The 20,946-nt window shown below is 48.9% G+C and overlaps 2 protein-coding genes across 3 annotated transcripts; one reads left to right on the top strand and one right to left on the bottom strand.

Annotated features, from left to right (window-relative positions):
* Nucleotides 1–10,011: 10,011 nt before the first annotated feature.
* Wfdc2 (WAP four-disulfide core domain 2) lies at nucleotides 10,012–15,867 on the top strand. Its single transcript, XM_021156271.3, has 5 exons — nucleotides 10,012–10,162; nucleotides 10,653–10,799; nucleotides 11,396–11,551; nucleotides 13,135–13,281; nucleotides 15,707–15,867. The coding sequence occupies exons 1-4, from the start codon at nucleotides 10,084–10,086 to the stop codon at nucleotides 13,278–13,280; spliced, it is 528 nt and encodes a 175-aa protein (XP_021011930.1). The 5' UTR covers nucleotides 10,012–10,083; the 3' UTR covers nucleotide 13,281; nucleotides 15,707–15,867.
* A 1,357-nt stretch (nucleotides 15,868–17,224) lies between these two features.
* Nucleotides 17,225–20,708, bottom strand: Spint3 (serine peptidase inhibitor, Kunitz type 3). 2 transcript variants are annotated; one of them, XM_085828897.1, is made up of 2 exons: nucleotides 20,629–20,708; nucleotides 17,225–17,408 (listed from the first exon to the last, which is right to left on the bottom strand). In XM_085828897.1, the coding sequence occupies exons 1-2, from the start codon at nucleotides 20,706–20,708 to the stop codon at nucleotides 17,225–17,227; spliced, it is 264 nt and encodes an 87-aa protein (XP_085685023.1). The 2 variants fall into 2 exon arrangements, with proteins under 2 accessions (XP_085685023.1, XP_021037661.1); XM_021182002.1 differs by having other exon boundaries at nucleotides 17,225–17,415; nucleotides 20,633–20,708.
* Between the last annotated feature and the right edge of the window lie 238 nt (nucleotides 20,709–20,946).

The following is a 20,946-nucleotide window of genomic DNA, read 5'->3' as shown; positions in this document are numbered from 1 at the left end:
GCCAGGTGGGCAGGGTTATCTGCCTGTAACTCCAGCCTACAGAGGTAGACATGAGAGATCCGCAGAGCAAGCTGGCTAGTGAGACTAGCTGTATTTGTGAGCTCTGGATGTACTTGAGAGATGTGCTTCATTGAATAAGGTAGAAGAGAAATTGGAGATGATTCACACACACACACACACACACACACACACACACACACACACATCACAAGCCTACATAAAAATGAAAAAAGACATTTATCATGTGATTTTGGTTGTGTATTTGGGTCTTGCACGCATCCGACTCGACCAGCAAGAACGACGCTGCAACAGGATCCTTCTGCACACGTTTATTGGGAGAGCTTGATTGTAGAGGTGAATAGACCCTGAGCCCAGCCCTGGTGCTGCTTTATATAGGCCTAGGAGAGGCGTGTCTCACACCTGGATTGTGTTGTGTTTGGTTGATGCTTACCACCTCATTTGCATTCCTACATCTGATTGGTTAACTTCTCTCTCTTCTGATTGGTCAATTTATCTCTCATCTGATTGGTCAATTTCTCTCTCATCTGATTGGTCAATTTTGGTTAATTCTCAAAACCTCATCTTGGCAAAAAACTTTCCTGCCTATGTATGCGTGGTGGCCAGCAGAAGCCTGTGCCACTCTGCAATGGCACATGTGACTTCCCACATTTGGGATGCACAGTGGTCGTACAATGGCAGGGCGTTGAGGGGGATACAGGGGCAGGTTGTCATCTAAGCTTTGGGTAAAAAGGGCCTGCGTGGCACAGGAGGCAATGGGAAGAAGAGTGTCGTGAGAGGAGTTAGAAGGAAGACTGAGCTTGGCAAGGTGGGCAAGGAGGAAAAGGGAGACTGGACAGTGTTAGAGGGATCTCGGCTGCCTTGACTGGGGGTGTTGGCATGAGACTGCCCCTCAGCCTTCTGGGACTGAGACAAGATGCCTGAGAGGAACAACGCAGAGGAGGGGTTGCTGTGGCTCATGGCTTCAGAGGTGGCTTCATTACTCTGGGGCCTGTGGTGGAAAGGTGACAAGGATGAAAGCTGCTCACCCCAGTCAGCCAGGAAGCCAAGAGAGGGGCAGGGGTGTTCAGGAACAAGATATGCCTTTCAAATGCATGTTCCCTGCGACCTGCTTCCTCCAGGAGGCTCCACTTGCTAAAAGCCTGTTCAGCCATTAAACCATCCATTGATAACGTCATGATCCTGTCACCTCCCCATTAATGTCACCTCTGGGAGACCAAGCTTTCAACCCATGAGGCTTTGGACAATAGACAACTGGTGGAGAGAGAGAGAGAGAGAGAGAGAGAGAGAGAGAGAGAGAGAGAGAGAGAGAGAGAGAGAGAGAGAGAGAAAGAGAGAGAGAGAGAGAACAAGAGTGAGTCCCACAGACTCTGAGGAGGGGTAGGGGATGTAAAGCAGTGGGGACTCCATTCACCATGTGCCTGACACAATGTGGGTGCCTCACAGGGATGGTCACAAGCAACTCTTTAAAGGTGACTCCAGGGGCTGGAGAGATGGTGCAGTGGGTGAGAGCATTGACCACTTTTCCAGAGGACCCAGATTTGATTCCCAGCAACCACCTGGTGGCTCACAACCACCCACAATGGCAATTGCAGGGGATCTGTCACTCTCTTCTGGCCTCCTTGGGCACCAGGTACACGTGTAGTAGACAGGCACATATGTAGGTAAAACAAACAAGCAAATGGAAAAGGCACCGCTAGGGAGGGTGTTATAGTTTTATTTACATGTGAGATAACAGACGCAGAGAAGGTGAGGCGACTCCTGGACACCACCAACGGCACATAGCGGCGGAGTAGTCTTCCTGTCCTGGGGCAATGGTGAAGGCCACCGAGCCAATGAGAATCTTCAAGATGAAGACAGGGACAAAGACCTACTCCCACTTATTGGGTCTGTATTTTGTGGCAAACTCCAAAAGTCTGAGGAGTTTGGTCCCCATGTGAGAGTCAAGCAAGGCAGAGTTGGTAGGGTGAGCAAAGTTTCCAGGGGGGTGTAGGCAATGATGGTGGAGTTGGCGTCCTTGGTGGTCAATACTGAGTGCTGGCTTGATAGTTTGTCAGATCACCATGGGAACAAACTTCAGGGTGAGCCTGTGAGGGAGTTTCTAGATTGGGTCAGCTAAAGTAGAAAGATTCATCCTAAATGTGGGTGGAGCCATTTCATGGGCTGAGGTCCTGGAGTGAGGACAAAGGGGAAAGTGAGTTGAGCATCATTATTCACCATACTCTGCTTCCACACAGTGGAGGCTGAGTATCCAGAGGTTCCCACCATGCCTTCCTCTTTGTGATATGGTGTAGCCTCAACATTGAGTCCAATCAACCCTTCCTTCCTAAAATTGCTTGGTTGGGTTTTCTTTCTTTCTTTTTTTTTTTTTTAAATAAGCTGGGCAGTGGTGGTGCATGCCTTTTTTTTTTTTTTAGATTTATTTATTATTTATTTTATATGTAAGTACACTGTAGCTGTCTTCAGACACACCAGGAGAGGGAGTCAGATATCATTAAGGATGGTTGTAACTCATCATGTGGTTGCTGGGATTTGAACTCAGAACCTTCGGAAGAGCAGTCAGTGCTCTTAACCACTGAGCCATCTCTCCAGCTCCTGGGTTTTCTTTCAAAGGAACAAAAAAAGTAAACTGATAAAAGATTCAACTTCAAGACCACGATTCAGGCCCTGTCCTGTGAAGAAAAAGCTTTAAAAATAAAATCATTTCTGCTTTTGTTTGCTTGTTTTGTTGTTGCTTTTTTGAGACAGAATCTCGATGTAGAGTCCTGGCTATCCTGGAACTTGTTAGACCTGGCTGGCCTTAAACCCACAGAGATCTGCCTGCCTCTGCCTCTCAAGTGATGCTTGAAGTCATGTCTTTTAAGAATCCTGAAGACCCAGTCAGAGAAGTCAAGAGGCTTCAAAACAGATGCTGTGTTTCTTGTGGACATTCACACTGAAACTATGTGGAGAAAGTTGACTTTTATATAAAGGATCTGTCTTGAGTATTATTGTATTTATGCCATGAGGGCAGGCACTGTCTGTGAGCCTACAAGGAGGGAGATTGAGAAAAATCCGGCAGTTGTAGAAACAAATGGGGGCCTTGGTGTCCACCCTGGTGCCAGGTAACATTGGTTGCTAGCCAGAAAGCAACTCCAGCCATTGTGAGACGGTGTGAAATCGAAGTGGGAAATGTCCGAAAGCAGCATGAAGAGCGTGTTCCCCATGGGTTATAAGGTCTTTTGGAGACAGGACTGTAGAGAGGATGTCTTATGTATTGTATGAATGCATCACCTGTCAACTAGAAAGCCTATGGCTGGCCTGGAGAGACAGCTCAACAGTTAAGAGCACTGACTGCTCTTCCAGAGGTCCTGAGTTTTCTCAGCAACTACATGGTGGCTCATAACCATCTGTAATGGCATCCGATGCACTCTTCTGGTGTGTCTGAAGACAGCTAGCTACAGTGTCCTCATATATATAAAAAAACTTACTAAAAACCAAACCAAACCAAAACAAAACCCATGGCCTATGGCTTAGACAGGAAATAGAAGGTGGGACATCCAGGAGGAGAAAGAATTCTGGGATACAGCCAGGTGCAGGGAGATCAGTCCAGAAGATGTGAGGAGACACATGTCTGGTACCTGAGCACAGGTAAAGAGCTATGTGGCAGGATGTAGGTTAAAATAAGTGGGTTTTCTTAAATTATGATTCTAGTCAGAGAAGAGCCTAGCTATGTGGCCAGGATATTCGTAAGTATAATTTGAGTCTGAGTCCTATTTCTGGGAACATGGGGCTGGGAGACAGAACCCGGCATAACTTCAACACAGGAACCCCACACTTCTCAAGCAGCCACAGAGGTCTGAGACATGCAACATCTCCTTCTGCCTGCATCTAGGCTGCATGAGTGCTTCTAACCCAGGAGCTCCTCAAGATACGCGTCAAGACATGGCCAGGCCCTTACCTTTCAGATACTCTGACTAAGCTTGTGCATTCTTCTCTCCATCTTCCTGGTGAAATGGTCCTTGTCACTATCCTGAACTCTCTAAATTTCCCTACAAAGGAATCTCTGTGCCCTTGTTCTTCCTGCCCAGTTGGCTGCCCTCTTCCCTATCTTTTGTCTGGGTAGAGAAGGCGCTTTGCATGACCATCCTGCCAGCTAGCCTGATGTAGGAAGAACATTCCTAACCCAAATAAATCAAGGCGCTTCATCAGAAGAGAGATAGACGCATGGTGGGTGATCAAACAAAATAACCAATACGTCCAGAAGGAGATATTTTCATGAACTGAAGGGAAGTTTAGTAGTGTTCATTAGTTCAGGAGGAGTGGCCCCACTATGTGGTCCAGACAGCCTGGCTGCTCTTGGAACTTCTCAAACCTTCACAGTGAACACGGTCACAGCATTTTAGAGTGCATTCTCTCTCTCTCTCTCTCTCTCTCTCTCTCCCCTCCCTCTCTCTCTCCCTGTCTCTCTCTCTCCCTGTCTCTCTCTCTTTCCCTCTCATCCTTTCTATTTCCTTCTCTTATGAATATTCTTCCATACTCACGGAGCGGTGCCCAGAATTCTGGACACTGTTTGTGTGTGACTGGGGTGTGTGTGCACGTGTCATGGCTGGAGGTCAGAGGACACCTTGGCAGAGCTGCTTCTCTCTGCATCCCGTGGTCTCTGGGGCTTGAACTCAGGTTGCCAGGGCTTGTAGGGCAAGCGATTTTAAGTGCCTATAACCCTCTGAGCCATCTCAGAAACCCAATACATTAACTTTTATTTTTTAAATTAATTAATTAACTAATTAATTAATTAATTAATTAATTGAAACAGGTTCTCACCTTGTAGCCCTGGCTTGCCTGGGCTGACTTCAAACTCAACAGATCTGCCTGCCTCTACTTCTTAAACTCTGGCATTAAAGGCATGCCTCACAATAACGTGCGATTCTTTTTTCTTAAAAACTCAGGAGTATGTGTGGAATGGGGTGGGTGGGTTTAATATTGAAATAACTGAAGCCATAGGAACAAAAGGTACCGTCAAGTGTCTTTTGATTGATGGGCTGGGCTCCCGCCAGCTAGTCACTCTGCCTTACCAAACCACAGGTTTTTAATCTGCAGAATAGGATGTTTCTGAACCCATAGTACTGCTAAATAACTGCAAGCTACTTTCTAGTGAGCTCCGCAGCCTGCCCACTCCACAGAGCACAGATTTAAATGTACTGGGACTGGTGGTTACTAGGAACAAACGGGGCAGTAGAACACATGGGACAAGGAATGATGGCTTCTCTCATAAGGTGAAAACATGCCAGCTTAGCTCTACGACACAGCATCCTGAATGTGGCTGCTTCTCCAGCAGCATCTGGAATCCTGTTAGAAGTGTGTACTCTCAGATTCCACTCAGACCAGTTCTGGAGGTAATCTCATGTAGCCCAGGTTGGCTTCAAACTTGCTATGGTGTCAAGGATGAGTTTGAATGTTGGAGACTCCTGCCTCCTTCCAGGTGTGTACCACTGGGATGCTCCTGCCTCCCTCCAGGTGTGTACCACTGGGATGCTCCTGCCTCCCTCCAGGTGTGTACCACTGGGATGCTCCTGCCTCCCTCCAGATGTGTACCAACAGGATGCTCCTGCCTCCAGGTAAGTACCACCGGGATGCTCCTGCCTCCTGGTATGTACCACCAGGCCCACTTTATGGAGCTCTGGAGATGGAACCCAGGGCTTCCTGTATGATTGGCAAGCAATCTACCAACTGTGTTATAATCCTAGTTCCCCACAAGATACACCCCAACAAGCCCTCCAGGTGACTATGGTGCAGGCCCAGTTCTGAGAGCTGTGTTCTGAGTGATGATTGCTTTATGAATCTTAGGACTTGCTGCCAGATCCAATACTATTTCTGAGAGAATTGAGAAGGTTCTTTTCTTTATGTGAAACTCCATTTTTAAACATTGGCAACTAGTTCAAAATTTCGAAACGAACCGTGTGAGCTAATAATATACGGGCTCCAGCTGGATCTGCCACCCCCAGCTTTCTGCTCTTCTCTTTCATCCTCTGAACAGTCAGTCCTACAAGATGTTGCAATGATGCTCGCTTTGTGGAAGACATTGTAGATCCTGAAGGTGAGAACTGCTCTGAGCCACACTCCAGAAGCCATTCACTCCTCACTCGCATGCCTGTGCTGGTGCCCCTGCTCTTCTTGTGTATGCAGAAGAGAAATAAATAATAGGCCGACCCAGCTCAGAATCTGTCACCCCAAAATAAACCTGACCTTAAGAACCTTCATTCCCATCTTCTACCTGCCTTCCCCTCCCGCCTCACACTAATCCACATTCCGGTAAGAGAGGGGCCAGTTAGCCAGGGATCCTATGAGAGTCTGGGAGGGGTTGGACCTGATGATACCCAGTCCAAGGAAGCTGGAAGAAATTCGTGTGCGGCCGTGCCCAGGAATAAACATTCAGTAGCCATTTGGTCCACAGGCTAAACCAGTTGTTCACCAGAGTGTCCTCTGTGTGCCCTGGGTTTCAGTCGCCTGCCTACAACCAACCGTGACCCCACCTAGCTCTTACCTTCCTTTCGGTTGACTTTCTCTGAGCTCAGAGTAAATAACCTCAGCCCCTCCCAGCAATGGCATGTCTCCAGTCCCCGCCTGGGCCTGCAAAGCTGCCTCGAGGAGACCTTTTCGGCCACTTTACCAACGTCCTTCTTTAGCTCAGCGGTTGGATGCACTCATGTCAGCAAAGGCTACCCATCTGACTTACAGTTTTTAATGGTCCAGAAGTCTCTCGTCTCCAGCAGCAGAATCCTCCAGGGCCTTACAGACTCTCAGATCCCAGGAGCTAGAAGCTACTTACAGGTGCTTCTTGTGTAACTCCTTTAGTCATTGTTCTGGCATTTGCAGGCCCAAGTCCCCTGTTATAAAGCAGAGTGGGCCCTCACATCCTACCTGACATTTTCTCCTGGCAATACTTGTTTTAATTTTTTTGTTTAATTTTTTTTGTTAATGTTCTAATTTAAAAAAATATATATATCTTTATCACATTCTCCCCCTCCCCCGACTTCCTGACCCTCCACACTATCTTCCTACCCACCCAACTTCCTGTTCTTTCTCTCTCACCACCCTCCCCCCCCGAAAAAAAATTGAAAATCAAATCAAACAAAAAAACTGAGAGAGACATAAAATACCGAAACAAAACAAAAAGAACACACACACACAAAAGAGTTCATTTTGTGTTGGCCCACTATCCCCTGGCATGGAGCCTGTCCCGGAGTATGGTTGATATAGCCAGCCAGCAATACTGCATTGGAAAAAACTCTCTCTCTCTCTCTCTCTCTCTCTCTCTCTCTCTCTGTGTGTCTCTGTCTCTCTATGTCTCTGTCTCCCTCTGTCTCTGTCTCTCTGTCTCTGTCTCTGTCCCCCTCTGTCTCTGTCTCTCTGTCTCTGTCTCCCTCTGTCTCTGTCTCTGTCTCTCTGTCTCTGTCTCCCTCTGTCTCTGTCTCTGTCTCTGTCTCTGTCTCTATCTCTCTCTCTCTCTCTCTGCAGATGCTTATGGCAGATAGCTCAACTAGCTTCTTAGTTAGGGCTGGGACTCGATGCTCACTTCCTTTCTCAGCACAGGGATTTTGTCTGCTGTGAATCTGTGCAGGTGTTGCTTCTGCTGCCCCGGCTCCTGTGAGTTCTTACTCGAATCAGATGATACACGTTACATCTGGAAGATTCTGCCCCCTGGGAGTCATCTGTCACCTCTGTCTGTCATTGCCTCTTAGTGAGGTGACCTTGGGTATCACTACTCTCACAGCTGTGTCATACTGCCCAAGGATGGCAAGAGAAAGATGCCAGAGAGCTGGCCAAGAAAGATGAAGTCACAGAAACAGATCCTGGGGCAAGACTGACAAGGAGCCCAAATCCAGGTCAGGATGTGCTCAGCGTGACCTAGTCCAACAGCAACAGAGCTCTGTAAGAAAGGTCCTGACTACAAGTTTATGGTTTTGAGATGCTAATCTTGGGGTTCCCTGGTCAGGAAGCCCTTCAGGAACAATTTAATAAAGGTCTTATCAAACTGCTTCAAAACACTGAACCCCAGTAATTTATACCAGAAACACAAAGTATAGAGAAGTCCCAGCCACTGGCAAAGATGCACGGACAGGTTCAGTGGGCTGTACGTTTAGAAAAATAAAATGTTTTTTTGGGGGGGTGGGGTTCGAGATAAAATGTATTAAATAAAAATCTGCGGTGTTTGCCTACAGCACATGTGTATTCTGGTGTGCTTTCAATCTTGTGAAACCCTCCGCCATAAAGACTGGGCACTGTATTGTTTAAGGAACATCAAGAAGAATGAGAGCCAGCATATGCTCGGTCCAGGTGCAGTTTTATCCCCAAATATTTTCCACCAGAGGTCGGTTGAATCCAAGGACATGGGGCTCAGGAACATAGAAGGTAGGCTACACTCATCAGGCTCCTTTGTAACAGTGGGCATTTATTGTTTGTTGGGGGACTCGTGGCTCTGTATGTGGTAGTCACACGCCAGGCCCTGGGGTTCCTATGTCAACAACTATGGAGTTCACGGTTGTTTCTGGCAGGAGCATGACTTTAATTGTCATTCTTTTCCTCTCCCTGTAGCCCTGAGAATTGAACCTAGGGCCTCACACACACCAGGCAAATGCCATGTCCACTGAGACACATCCCCCAGCCCCCTTTTGAGTATGGCAACCGGATATGGTGGTTCACATCATGTGAGGCCAGGAGCACACGATAGTGGACTCCACAAGGAGTCTACTATTAAGCAACAAAGGAAGGCTAGAAAGGGTGAGGAATTTATTATGGAAGCCTATACAAATCCGAACGGGGAGGTTCTTAGAGAAAAGTCCATTCCTGCACATGCCCAGTATGGTGGTTTGAATATGCTTGGCCCAGGGAGTGGCACTATCTGGAGGAGTAGCCTTGTTGGAGGAAGTGTGTCACTGAGGGAGTGGGCTTTATGTCTTTCTCCCTAGCTTTCTGGAAGTTAGTCTTCTCTTAGCAGCCTTCAGATGAAGATGTAGAACTCTCAGTTCCTCCTGCACCATGCCTGCCTGGATGCTGCCATGCTCCCACCCTGATGATAATGGATTGAACCTCTGAACCTGTAAGCCAGTCCCAGTTAAATGTTGTCCTTAGGAAAATTGCCTTGGTCATGGTGTCTGTTCACAGCAGTAAAACGCTAAGACACCCAGTTTGCACTGCTAAGTTTTACCTGATAATAAAGGGAAGGATATCCTGAAGGTGCCAGCGTTGCATAGTCACCACCATCACACTCTCTCTGTTATGTGTCATTTGTTAGGCATCTGGAGGAAACAGAGCCTGGAGGAAGAAATGGAGATCCAAAATCTTGCCCGAACAGCTTTAGCCTGGAACTTCGGTTGGGGACAAGCCTCTGAAGTGGTCCAGCCTGTGCATCACTCTCTAGTCATAGTAGTGAAATACCCCATCCTGCCCCAATGGACTGGGGTAAGAAAAGGCAAAAGAAATGCCCGAGAGAGCTGGAAATTGCACAGGTGTTGCTCCTTCCTGGACGTGTTCCTTGTCAGCTGGTTTCCTTTGTTAATGAGTCTTATTTCTGTAGCCTCTGCTACACCGACCTCTACTAATTCTTGAATAGGGCTCTGCATGCTGATTGGTTTATCTGGCCCCAATCTCAGCCATTTAATCCCCAGCATCTTTTGCCTCCTTTTGGCTCCATCACTGCAGTCTGGCCGTTTCCTCCTTAATCTTGGACTCTAGTCATTCCGGGGAGGACAACAGACTCTAAAAACTGAGCCCAGGGACTCTGGGTCTGGGCTTTCAGCTCTCGCTGCCCTGCCTTGCCCTCAGGCCTTAGAAAGGTAGGAAGAGAGGGAGGGGTGGACAAGTGTCCGGCTGCAGCCGGCTTGGAAGCTGTCTCGGTTCCTGGTTCCCACCAGAGCCAAGAGTGACACCTGATCCAGGGGGATTGTGAAATGGCGTGAGGTGGCAGGGCGCCCGCGCTGCCCGCTGTGCTTCCTACCCGCCTCCTGCACCCCTCACTCGGCCCCGCCCCCTCCCCGCGCGAGTGCTTAAAACCCCTCCATCCTGGCTGCAGGTCACACCTGCACCATGCCTGCCTGTCGCCTCTGCCTGCTGGCCGCTGGCCTCCTACTAGGGCTGCTACTGTTCACCCCCCTCTCAGCCACAGGTGAGTGCAGCCCAGAGTGCCGGAGTCTCAGAACTCCGGGGTTCTGGGACTAAGGTGGGAGGCCAGTGAAAATTTAATTTTTGCAACTCTGGGGCCTATAGCTAGTTATCCTTGAAGCTTAGGGTCCGGGGAATGTACTGGGAAGGGGGGAGGGGGAATCAATGAAGGCTTAAAGTTGGAGGGGCCGGGGCTTTCTCTGCGCTGAAAGCAGAGACCTGATGAAGAGGAGCGGGGAAACTCACGGGATGGCCGAAGCTTCCAAGCAGAGGCTCAAGTCCCAGAGGACTGGGGACTTTGAAGCCAAGCACTGGGGAGCTCTCTAGTGTCAGACCCCCTGGCTCGGGGGTGAGGCTCTCTGGGATGATATTATGGGGGCCCCTGGGCCAAAGGATCCAAAATCCTTGGGGATCTCGGAGCAGGGAGAGGTTATGCGGGTGGGATTGGGCTCGGGTTTCCCTGACAAGTCTGCTCCCCACCCACCCATCCCAAGGCACCGATGAAGCAGAGAAACCCGGCGTGTGCCCCCAGCTCGAACCAATTACGGACTGTGTGTTGGAGTGCACTTTGGACAAGGACTGTGCGGACAACCGCAAGTGCTGCCAGGCGGGCTGCAGCTCTGTCTGCTCCAAGCCTAATGGTATAGCCCCGGGGTGACCTGGCGGGGACAGGGCGGGGTTGTGAGAGGCGGGAGCACAAGGGTTTGGGTTTGGCGAAGGGCATCCCAGATCCAGGGACCCCGAGAAGCGGTGGAAACCCGATCCACACGTGCCTCCCTTGTCTGGCTTGGGGTAAATGCGAGGGACAAAGGCGTCACAGAGGCGCGGCCCAGGGGGAGGAGGTCCCCCCATTCCTGGCTGGACTCGATTCTCTGGTGCACGAAGGGCTTCCGGGCACGCACAGCGAGACTTTGTTCCGAGACCTGAGAGCAGTGGCTTCCTAGGCTGGAGTTGGAGGGCAAACCCTGGGTGGCGTCAGTGCCGGGACCCGAGCCTTAGGGACCTGTTGCCTCTTGGGGTTCTTCCCGCAGGCCCTCAACGGTCTGGCCTAGCAAGACTTAAGATTTGTACCTGAGGGAGGGAGAAATCTTTTGCCACATCCTAAGGTTGTGGAAGTGAGCCGCCAAAATAAATGTTCTCGCACAAAGTTACACCGCCATCCTGTGGCTGGCAGAGGTTCCGTTTCTTTCTTTGACACTGGGTTTTCCTCTTGTATCTTTATTTCCACAACTTTTAGGACCGAGCGAAGGAGAGCTCTCGGGGACAGATACTAAACTCTCAGAGACTGACACTACTACTCAATCAGCAGGCCTTGACCACACTACTTCACCATTGGGAGGTCAAGTCTCCACGAAGCCACCGGCTGTGACCAGGGAAAGCTTAGGTGTCCAAGGTATGGAATCTAAGCATCTTATTTCCAAGAGGGAAAAGCTGAGGCTAGGAGGTGGGGTGGGGGAACAGAAACCAAAGTTTGTAATTTCTGGTCTTTTGGGGGGCTACAGCCCCTGCCCCTCTTTTGCCTTTACTATTTTCCCCAAAGATGCTAGGAATGACTGGAAGCAATTTATACTTAGGAGTCCTAAGGTGCTATGAACAGGAAGGTGGAAGGGGGAAGTGAGACTTGCCCACGGAGGGCAGATTTTGGCTGTGGATGTGCTATGGATGGACCTGGACAAGGAGGGACCAGGAAAGATGGAGTTGAGCCAACTGGCACATCCAGCTGTCAGGTGGATAAAGATATTGTTTCCTTGTGTCAGATGGACAGGCCAGATGGTCTCCTGAGCCCTGGAGGAGCCTGGAGGCTTGAATCATAGCCATTTCCTAAGTGTGTGAGCCTGAATAATTTGCTCTTCGAAACTCTGCCTGCTCATCTGCAAAGTGGGCACGTTAGTACCCATCTGTAGGTGTGGGGGCTAAATGTAATGATGCTCAAGATGCAAAGGTTCTCAAAAGAGTGGGCATTCTGCACAAGATAGCTTGCTTCCTTCCGTACTACACCCTCTCCTGGTTATTCTCATTCTGTCTCAGGGTAGCCACCAAGAGCACCTGTACTAGCAAGGCCAGGATGCTGTCCACCTCTCCTTTACCTGCCTACACACTTCACTGTCTGCATCTTTCCTTTCGCTGGGCCTGCCTCCCACCTGGTACTTCTGTTGAATGGAACATGGTGTGGGGTTGGTGTGTGTGGTGTGTGGTGGTGGTTTTTGTATTTGCATGGGTGACCATGTACGTATGGAGGGCCGTGGCTCAGAGTGAGTGTACCTGGCAGTGGACTTATAGGAGTCATTGTGGGGAATGGGTGTCACCTCTCTCATGGGCACTGCACTTTATAGCTTATAAAGTAGCACAGAGCCTGGTGGCAAATGCATACACCCTGGAGCCAGATCTCCTGTGGTTCAAATCCTGCCTCAGTCCTCCATGGCCTTAGGCAAAACACTTAACCCTCTACTGCTTCCGTTTCCAGCCACAATAGAAGGAAGTATTAGCAGAACCATTAGCTGTTTTAAGATTCTTGGGCGAACTGGATGGACTTGGGCCTCAACGGTGTCTGGCTCACCACAGGAGCTGGTTAGGTGGGGGCGCTTATGATTACTCATACCAAGGAGTTTGATCTTTCTGGGTGGGCTGTGTGTGTGTGTGGGGGGCAATTGCTTTTGTGACAACCCCACAGTGTGCTGACAGAGATTCCATGCGACATCTAAAGACTGCTGCTCTGGGAGATTTGTACTCTAAGCCACCAAGATAGAAAATGGCTGAGGTGGGACTCAAACTGAGGTTCTGTGATTTCAAAGTTATCTTGGAGCAGGAATAGAGGTTTGTAGATAATCTCCCCAGAACCCCTGAGAGCAGCTCAGGGTCCCATGATGAACTCAGATAGGCAGCTCTGCTGTTGGTGAACCAGGGTGGTGCTCAGCCGGGCTTTGCTGGTTGTCTCCCTGGATCCCTCAGTTTCCCCTTACTCCCTTGTCTACCTAGAAAAGCAGGGGAGCTGCCCCAGTGTGGACTTACCCAAGCTCGGCCTCTGTGAGGACCAGTGCCAGGTGGACAGCCAGTGTTCTGGCAACATGAAATGCTGCCGCAATGGATGTGGGAAGATGGCCTGCACCACACCCAAATTCTGAGGTAGGTGGGAACAGGAGAGAAGGTTCAGAAACACCTAGGTGTGGGGGTCCTTACAGTAAGTTGAAAAGGAAGAGGCTGAAAAACACGGTGATAACAGACCTGTCCACTCACTTCATTAATTTAACTACTATTTATCTACACTATGTGGATAATGTGCAAGCTAACGAAGCAGACAAGAGAGGCTGGCTGCTAGGTTTTCTTGTCTAGTGGTGAGGAGAGAAAGAAGCAAGCTGTTTCTGTAGCATGTCACAGGAAGGTGCATGCTGTGGGACAGGAGAACAGGAGTGAAGTGTACCCAGGGCAGGGGGACAAAAGGGGCATCACTGTAACTTGTACGTGGGACAGTGGGTGAAGCCTCACCAAGAAGGTGTGAAGCAAGAGAAGGAACGTGAGCACACTCAGGCCGAGGAGGCAGCGATCGAGATGAAGTCAAGAGCATCGCTGGGGCATTTAAGGAAGAACAGGAAGGCTGGATAGATGCGTGAAAGGAAATCAAAGGTATCTGGGGCCTGGGACCGTTCATCTTAGAGCCTTAGAGGTCATTGTCTCGAGGCACACCCAGAGAGGTGAGTCCTTAGAAAGACACTGGTCCCAATGTTTCCAAAGGACTCTCCTAGAGTATGCTACCATGTAGCTAGACTGTAGAGGACAGGAGAAGATTCCCAGACTCACCCGAGAATGGACAGATGAGAGGATCCTGCCCAGGATGGAGGCAGGGAAGAGGGGTGGCCCGTTCACCATTTCATGATGAGCAGTGGGGGTTTGCTGATAAGTATCAGAACTCCCTTTTTGTTTAACAGGACTTGAATAAGTTACGATTTGGTAGTGGGTAGCTGTGTCCTAGGGGAGGGGACAATGGCTGGTGGAGTTGAGATGGTATCCCTTTGCAAAGTGAGTGAGAGACAGAAGGGCTGATCTGCATTTCCTCCAAAGGCCCACCTGTGTGGACAAATGTGGTCAAGGTTGCTAATGTTGGTTGCATTTATTAGTTGTGTCTGCTAATGGGCTAAGCATTTAATCTGAGATAGCTAGGACTAAATTCAGTACCTTTAGTGTCTCAGGCACTAAAAGGAGAAATTTGTGAGTCACCCTTCACTTTGTACGTGATTAAACTAAATACTAAAATACTGTTAAGTTGGGCTAGAGAGGTGATGTGGGTGTTTAAAAACACTTACTGCTCTTGCAGAGGACACAGGTTTGGTTCCCAGTACCCACCCGGTGGCTGACAACCATCTCTAACTCCCGTTGAGGGGCTCAGATGCCCTCTGCTGGTTTCCAAGGGTACTGCATACACATGAGGTACCCACAGATACACACAGGAAAAACACACATTCACTGAGAATAACCACAGAATAGGAATTATGCCACACGGTAAGTGTTAAAAAGGGAGAAACTGAGACAGATACTTGGTTGTCCCATTAGGTGATCATGCAGTGTGACTGTCTGAGTTCCTAGGACAGAAAGGTGACCACTCCTCTCCATCCCCCCCCCCCCCCCCCAGCTTGCAGTGCAGTGATTGGTGACACGCTCTGTATCACTCATCAGTGCCCACTACTGTGGGAAACAGATCAGGAAATGTCACCCAGGCTTGATCGAGGGAGGATGGAGTAGAAGCAGCCAGAGAAAGCCTCCCCGGCGGGGGGGGGGGGGGGGGGGGCGAGGTGATTGTGAGCTGGGATCAAAGTTTGAGGCAATGATTGTTGGTTTGGTGAGATTCAGGGCGGGGATGCTGTTTGAGGCTGAGGGGGCAGGTTGAGCAAGAACTTGGACAAGACTTTGGTTGCAAACACAGAGTGCTGGACTCCCTTAGTGCACACAGAGATAACTGAAACCCAAAGAGGGGGAGTGTGCCCAAGGCCTCATGCCTGTTATTTCATACCTGATATGCTTTTCAATGGGTAGGAGAGAGCTATAGTTTTCCTGAACTCTGCTATGAGGCTAATGGTCTCTTATCTCCATGAATGCCAAACTGCACAGTGGGCATTGCAAATAGGATGACCACAATTCAGACTTCAGCTCTGACCCTTACCTAGCCTCTTTATCTCCTTGCCCACAGTTATGTGCTTTCAGTATGGGGATAAAGAGCATCTATTTGGTCAATTTAACTCAGCTCGATCTAAGGAATGAAGGCATGGTGGGCCTTTTTGGTGATAGAAGGAAGATTCTTAGGGAAATAAATATTTATGGGTCTCCAGAGAGGCCACAACGGTCATTTAGGACCATTGTATATCCAAGTGGGTCCTGGAACAGGTTTGATTTGAAGCATAAGGGGCAAGCCTGGAACTTGCTGGGAGATGCAGACAGAGGCTGCAAGAAGGTAGTGCTTTGCTGTGTGTGCAAGTGTGACAGGCTAGGTGGGAGCTGGCTGACCCTTGGGTCTAGTATGACATGTTATTGATGACAGTGCCATGGTCTCTCCCTCCAGCTTCAGCCACCAGCAGCCTGAGGAATGGAGAGAGGTTGTTTCTGCCGGACTGTGCATCTGGAGTCGTCCTGTGGCCTCTTTTCTCTCTGGTCTTTGCATTTCTTCCTGGCCCGACAAAAGCATCTCCTTTTTCTAACCAATAAAGTGATCACTTTCAGCAATGGAGAAGCTATAACACCTGCTCGCCTCACCTCACTTTCTTCTGTTTCTCTTGACTTGGGTTAGATGGGTGGGACAGTACGGGACAACTGGGCCATCAAGGTACAAAATCCAGGAAGGGATTGGTTCTGAAGTTGTGAACCATAATTCAGGTGTGCCTCTGCGGTGTTAGGATTTCCCCAGTGGGTCCTTACACCAGGCCTGTGAGGCTGGTTATTCTCCAAGGGTCATGGAGACAACGCAGCCTCAGAGAGGTGTGGGAATGCTTCTGAAATCACTCAGACCCACTGCTCCGTGTGTTGCACGTCTATGTGCCAGCCATAGTGCTGAGAGACACACTCAGAGCCCTCAGGGCAATTCATAGCAACCCAGGGGGCTGGCGAGAGCGCTTGCTGTCAGCTAAGTGCCCGCTGTACAAGCAAGAGGACCTGAGTCCAATCTCCAGCACACGTGTATAAAACAACTATGTGCAACAGAATACCTGGGGGTGGAGCTGGAGACAGGCTAACTCCCAGATCTTCTTGGCCAGCCAGGCTAGCCAAACGACAAATACTGGGTTCAGGAAGAGACCACTTGCAGGAAATGGTTCCCTTCTTTCCGTTACGTGAGTGTTCAGGGGTCATGGTCAGGTGGTCAGACTTGGTGGCAAGCACCCTTACCTACGGCCCCACCCTGTGGTTTAAAAAGAAGTCCCTGCCTATCTTTGTACCTGTGCATCCTTGAAATAACAGTAGTCCAGCTCCATGCCACCCTCCTCTTCCTTCAGAGGGTAATAATTGCTGCTTAAGGAAAACCAGATGACCCTGGGATCAAGGCTCTTCAGCTCTCTTCCGTGTGACAAAAAGACATGGCTTGACTTTAGTAATAGGTAAGACCTCCCTATTTTAAACATTAAGAACGGTCTTAAAATCTTCAGTTTTTTCCCGTGCCTTCTCCCCCTTTCTTCCTGTTTCTGCTTAGCGTGGGCCTGGCACCAACATCCGTTACACCCAGGGTCATTTTTTGAGTCCGGTTTAGGTCCTTTGACTTCCAGCTCGCCCCCTCACGTTGAAGCATTTTTCTTCGGGTGGGTAAAATGAGTAACTCATACTAAGAAGTGAGTGGTGCTTCTAAATTTTCCCAATGTACTTCAATATGTGTACTCCGTAAGGAAGGATTTTTAAACATGATGGCAACATCTGTACAATTTCGGAGATAGACAGAATCTTAGGGAAATGTATTTAGGGAAATGCACTTTATTATTATTATTATTATTATTATTATTATTATTATTATTATTATTATTATTATTCACAAACAAAACCCTTCAGGGGTCCCCAGGGAGCTTGACTCCATAGAGGGCTGGCTTGGCTTGACAAGTCAGGTGTTGGTGCAGACTGCCTGGCACTGACTTCTGCTCGGGAAGTTGTTCTCGTTGCCTTTGCAGCCTCCATAGCGGAACCACTCACACTTGCCAGCTTTGGAGTTATAGTACCATCTCACAAACACAGCTCGGCATCCGCCCGTGTCCTTAGGAAGGATGCACATAGGCGGTAAGGACTTCCTGGGCACTGGAAGTAGAAGAGTGGTTAAGGAGACCAAACCCATCCCCGACCCGTCCCCTCGGCTGCTCTCTCCTTTTCTGGAGGTTTCCATAGCCACAAGGTTCAAGGTTGAGGTCACCCACGACAGCCACCCCTTCCCATCCAGCCTTATCCAGCTCTACAGAAGCCAAGGTCTGTGCTTCTGGAAGTGGCGAGACTCCCTTACCTAAATTCCCAACTCAGACAGATTCACATCTAGCTTTGCCACCCACTACTGCATGAGACTGGAGACATCTCTTCACTTCTGGATGTCTCCAGTTTGCTGTCTCTGACACAAGGAACAGAGTACTGTGTCTGTCTCCTTTGCCCCCTCAGATTTGATTTTCCATAGTCAGACCCCATAGGTTTCTGCCTCCCATCCCACAGTCTGTTCCAGAACAGATAGACTTGTTCAATGCTTGAACAAAGGACCTATCCCTTCAGTTTTCTTCACTGTCAAATGGAGTCTAATGTTCACACTTTGGGGCTAATTGAGAGTTTAAAGGTAACTAATAAAGGTGGAGTGTGCTGGAATACACTTTTAATCCCAGCATTCAGGAGAGGCAGAGGCAGGAGGATTTCTGTGGGTTGGAGACCAGCCTAGTCTATGTAGAGAGCGCCGGGCCAGGCAGAACTATACAGTGAGAGCCCTCTCAACAAAACACCACCACCACTGCAACACACAGGGAACAAAACCAAACAAAAACAACTGATAGAAAGCACCAGGAAATCCAACAGCTCAGAAGTCAGTGGATAACAGTGAACTCTTTCATTCTCAGGCAATGAGACCCAGCAACACAGACCTGCTCACTAACCTGCAGCCCTAGCCCCCAGCACAGGCCAGCCTCTGCCCACAGCAAGCACTCAACAAAGACGTAGTCGCTATGTGTTTTATCTTCATAATTATTATTTTTGTCTGTGTATGCGTGTGTGTGTGTGTGTGTGTGTGTGTGTGTACTAGAGAAGGTCAAAAGTGAAAGCTTAGGAGTCTTTATTCAGACCAGTCTGCTTGCTTCCTTCCTTCCGTCATTCCTTCTGTCCTTCCTTCCTTCCTTCCTTCCTTCCTTCCTTCCTTCCTTCCTTCCTTCCTTCCTTCCTTCCTTCCTTCCTTCCTTCCTTCCTTCCTTCTTTCGGGTTTCTCTGTGTAGTCCTGGCTGTCCTGGAACTCACTCTGTAGACCAGGCCTGCCTCTGCCTCCCAAGTGCTGGGATTAAAGGCGTGCACCACCACTGCCTAGCCCCCCTTCTCTCTCTCTCTCTCTCTCTCTCTCTCTCTCTCCTTCTTTTATTTCCTTCTTTCTTTCTTTATTATATGTAAGTACACTGTAGCTGGCTTCAGAAGAGGGCATTAGATCTCATTATGGGTGGTTGTGAGCCACCATGTGGTTGCTGGGATTTGAACTCAGGACCTTTGGAAGAGCAGTCAGTGCTCTTACCCGCTGAGCCATCTCGCCAGCCCTCTTTCTTTCTTTCTTTTGTCAAAGTCACTCACTAGTCTGGGGCTCACCAAATAGGCGAGGCTGGCTGGACAGTGAAACCCCTGTCTCTGTCTCCCCAGCTCTGGGATTGCAAACATGCCATCATGGCTCTCTTTTTTCTTTTCTTTTCTTTTCTTTTCTTTTCTTTTCTTTTCTTTTCTTTTCTTTTCTTTTCTTTTCTTTTCTTTTCTTTTCTTTTCTTTTCTTTTCTTTTCTTTTCTTCTTTCTTTTCTTTTCTCTTCTCTTCTTTTCCTTTCCTTTCTTTTTTTCTTTTTTCTTTCTTTCTTTTCTTTCTTTCTTCCTTCCTTTCTTTTTTTTTTTTTTTTGGCATAGGTTCTGCAGATCAAATCTTTGTGCTTTCAAGGAAAGCACGTTACAGAATGGTTTATCTCCTCAGTCCCTGCAATTACTCTTCACAGTAACTTTGGGGCAAGTGGAAGATGCCAAGGGCCTGCCTCTAGTGTGTGTGTGTGTGTGTGTGTGTGTGTGTGTGTGTGTGTGTACTGAGCAAGTGCTCTGCCTCTGCACTGCACCGCTGGATCTCTTCCCTGCAGCTGCAGTGAAGAATGCTATGTGAAGAAAGAGCAGCCCACTGCCAGGGGTGGGTACCAACACACAAAGCCAGCACAGTCCATAGCAAAGGTCTGCAGATTCTCATCCTGTCTCCCTTACTGAACACGTCTTTGGTGGAATTTTGGCAGCAGCCTAGTCAGGGTGAAGGTTTAGGCTCTCTCCTGCCTTACAAGATAAGGGAAAGAGAGACAAAAGATAAGGGAAAAGAGCCAAAGAGCTTATCCAGTCAGGATGGAAACAGATGTGTGTGTGTGTGTGTGTGTGTGTGTGTAGGGGGGAGGCTGGCGTGTTCCTAGGACATCTTGGTCACAGTAGCATCCTCCTTAACCCCAGGGGACGCAACAGGAGGTGAAGTCCCACCTGCTTTTGAATTTCTCAGTCCTGGTTTTCCTCGGCGATTCTATTAAAGCCAAGAGGAAACCACTTAATCATTTACTTTTGTGTGTAACCGTGTGTGTTCTAAATGTGACTAGAGTCTTTCATGTGGAGCCACTGAGAACTGTTACACGAACACATTTATACACATCAGATTTGATCAAGAAAGCAGACACAACCATTACTCTTATCTTTTAGAGGAAGAAACTGAGATTCGGAGAGAGACCAAACAACACACCTGGGGCTTCTAAGTAGTGGGGCCAACATCGGAACCCTGATGCCCCTGATTTGGGAGCCTAGGGCTTGCACGTGCTAAGTGCTTCCCCACTGAGCTCATCATCCAACAGCCACCTTTCAAGCTACAGATGAGAAAGCCCAGGAAGGAGCCTGACCCTGGAGGGAGGTCCGACTGAGCTAATTCTCTCAATATCAAATGTGAGCTTATATCTCTCCCTCCTCGTCTAACTTTGACCATTTCACAAATCTAAACTTTAAAGCCCATTTCCCCACGAGGTCTTTTCTTTTTTAGCTCTGGCTCCCTCATTGTCTACTATGCAATCACAGATGCTAAATGCCTTTAGTCCCCCACTAGAATTTAAACTCTGTAAAGGTGGTGTCTTTGGCTGTTGGCTGTAACTCAGCTCCTAGAACGGTGCCTGGCACATAGCAGATACCTGACCGTGTCTGTCGATGACTTGAACTGGCTCCCCATCCTGCTAGATCAGAACCAGACCCTGACCGCAGGGTCTCTCTACACTGAGACCTCCATTCCATACCTACCGTTATTTGGTTCTGCGCAAAGCTCTGGGCAGAAGATGAGGATCAGGAATAAGAAGAAGGAGGCCTGGAGTTGCATGGTGTCAGCCAGCAGTGGCCCAGCCTGGGGCTGTCTTATTTAGAGAGAGACAAGAGACTAAGAGGAGGGGCTGACCCCAAACCTTGCTCACTCACCCCTAACTGCTGGTGCACACCAGGCTGGCTTCTTCTGGATCAGTCCAGTCTCGTTCCTCCTGGACATATCTATCTGATCTGGCCTCCAAAGCCAACCCACCACCGTTTCATTACAGAAGACCCTGCAACAGGAACGGAACAGC

This window comes from Mus caroli, unplaced genomic scaffold (assembly GCF_978045245.1).
Source record: "Mus caroli unplaced genomic scaffold, Mus_caroli_1 scaffold_2, whole genome shotgun sequence".
Classification (NCBI taxonomy): domain Eukaryota; kingdom Metazoa; phylum Chordata; class Mammalia; order Rodentia; family Muridae; genus Mus; species Mus caroli.
Note: the sequence above shows the minus strand (reverse complement) of the source record. Positions and strands in the feature narration are given on the sequence as shown.

Excerpts from the sequence above, each read along its gene's own strand:
- Spint3 (XM_021182002.1), bottom strand. The coding sequence starts at position 20,708 with ATGCAACTCCAGGCCTCCTTCTTCTTATTCCTGATCCTCATCTTCTGC. Across the intron at positions 17,416-20,632 it reads TTGCGCAGAACCAAATAACG|TGCCCAGGAAGTCCTTACCG; the intron begins GTAGGTATGGAA and ends TTCTACTTCCAG.
- Wfdc2 (XM_021156271.3), top strand. The coding sequence starts at position 10,084 with ATGCCTGCCTGTCGCCTCTGCCTGCTGGCCGCTGGCCTCCTACTAGGG. Across the intron at positions 10,800-11,395 it reads TGTCTGCTCCAAGCCTAATG|GACCGAGCGAAGGAGAGCTC; the intron begins GTATAGCCCCGG and ends CACAACTTTTAG. Across the intron at positions 11,552-13,134 it reads GGAAAGCTTAGGTGTCCAAG|AAAAGCAGGGGAGCTGCCCC; the intron begins GTATGGAATCTA and ends TTGTCTACCTAG.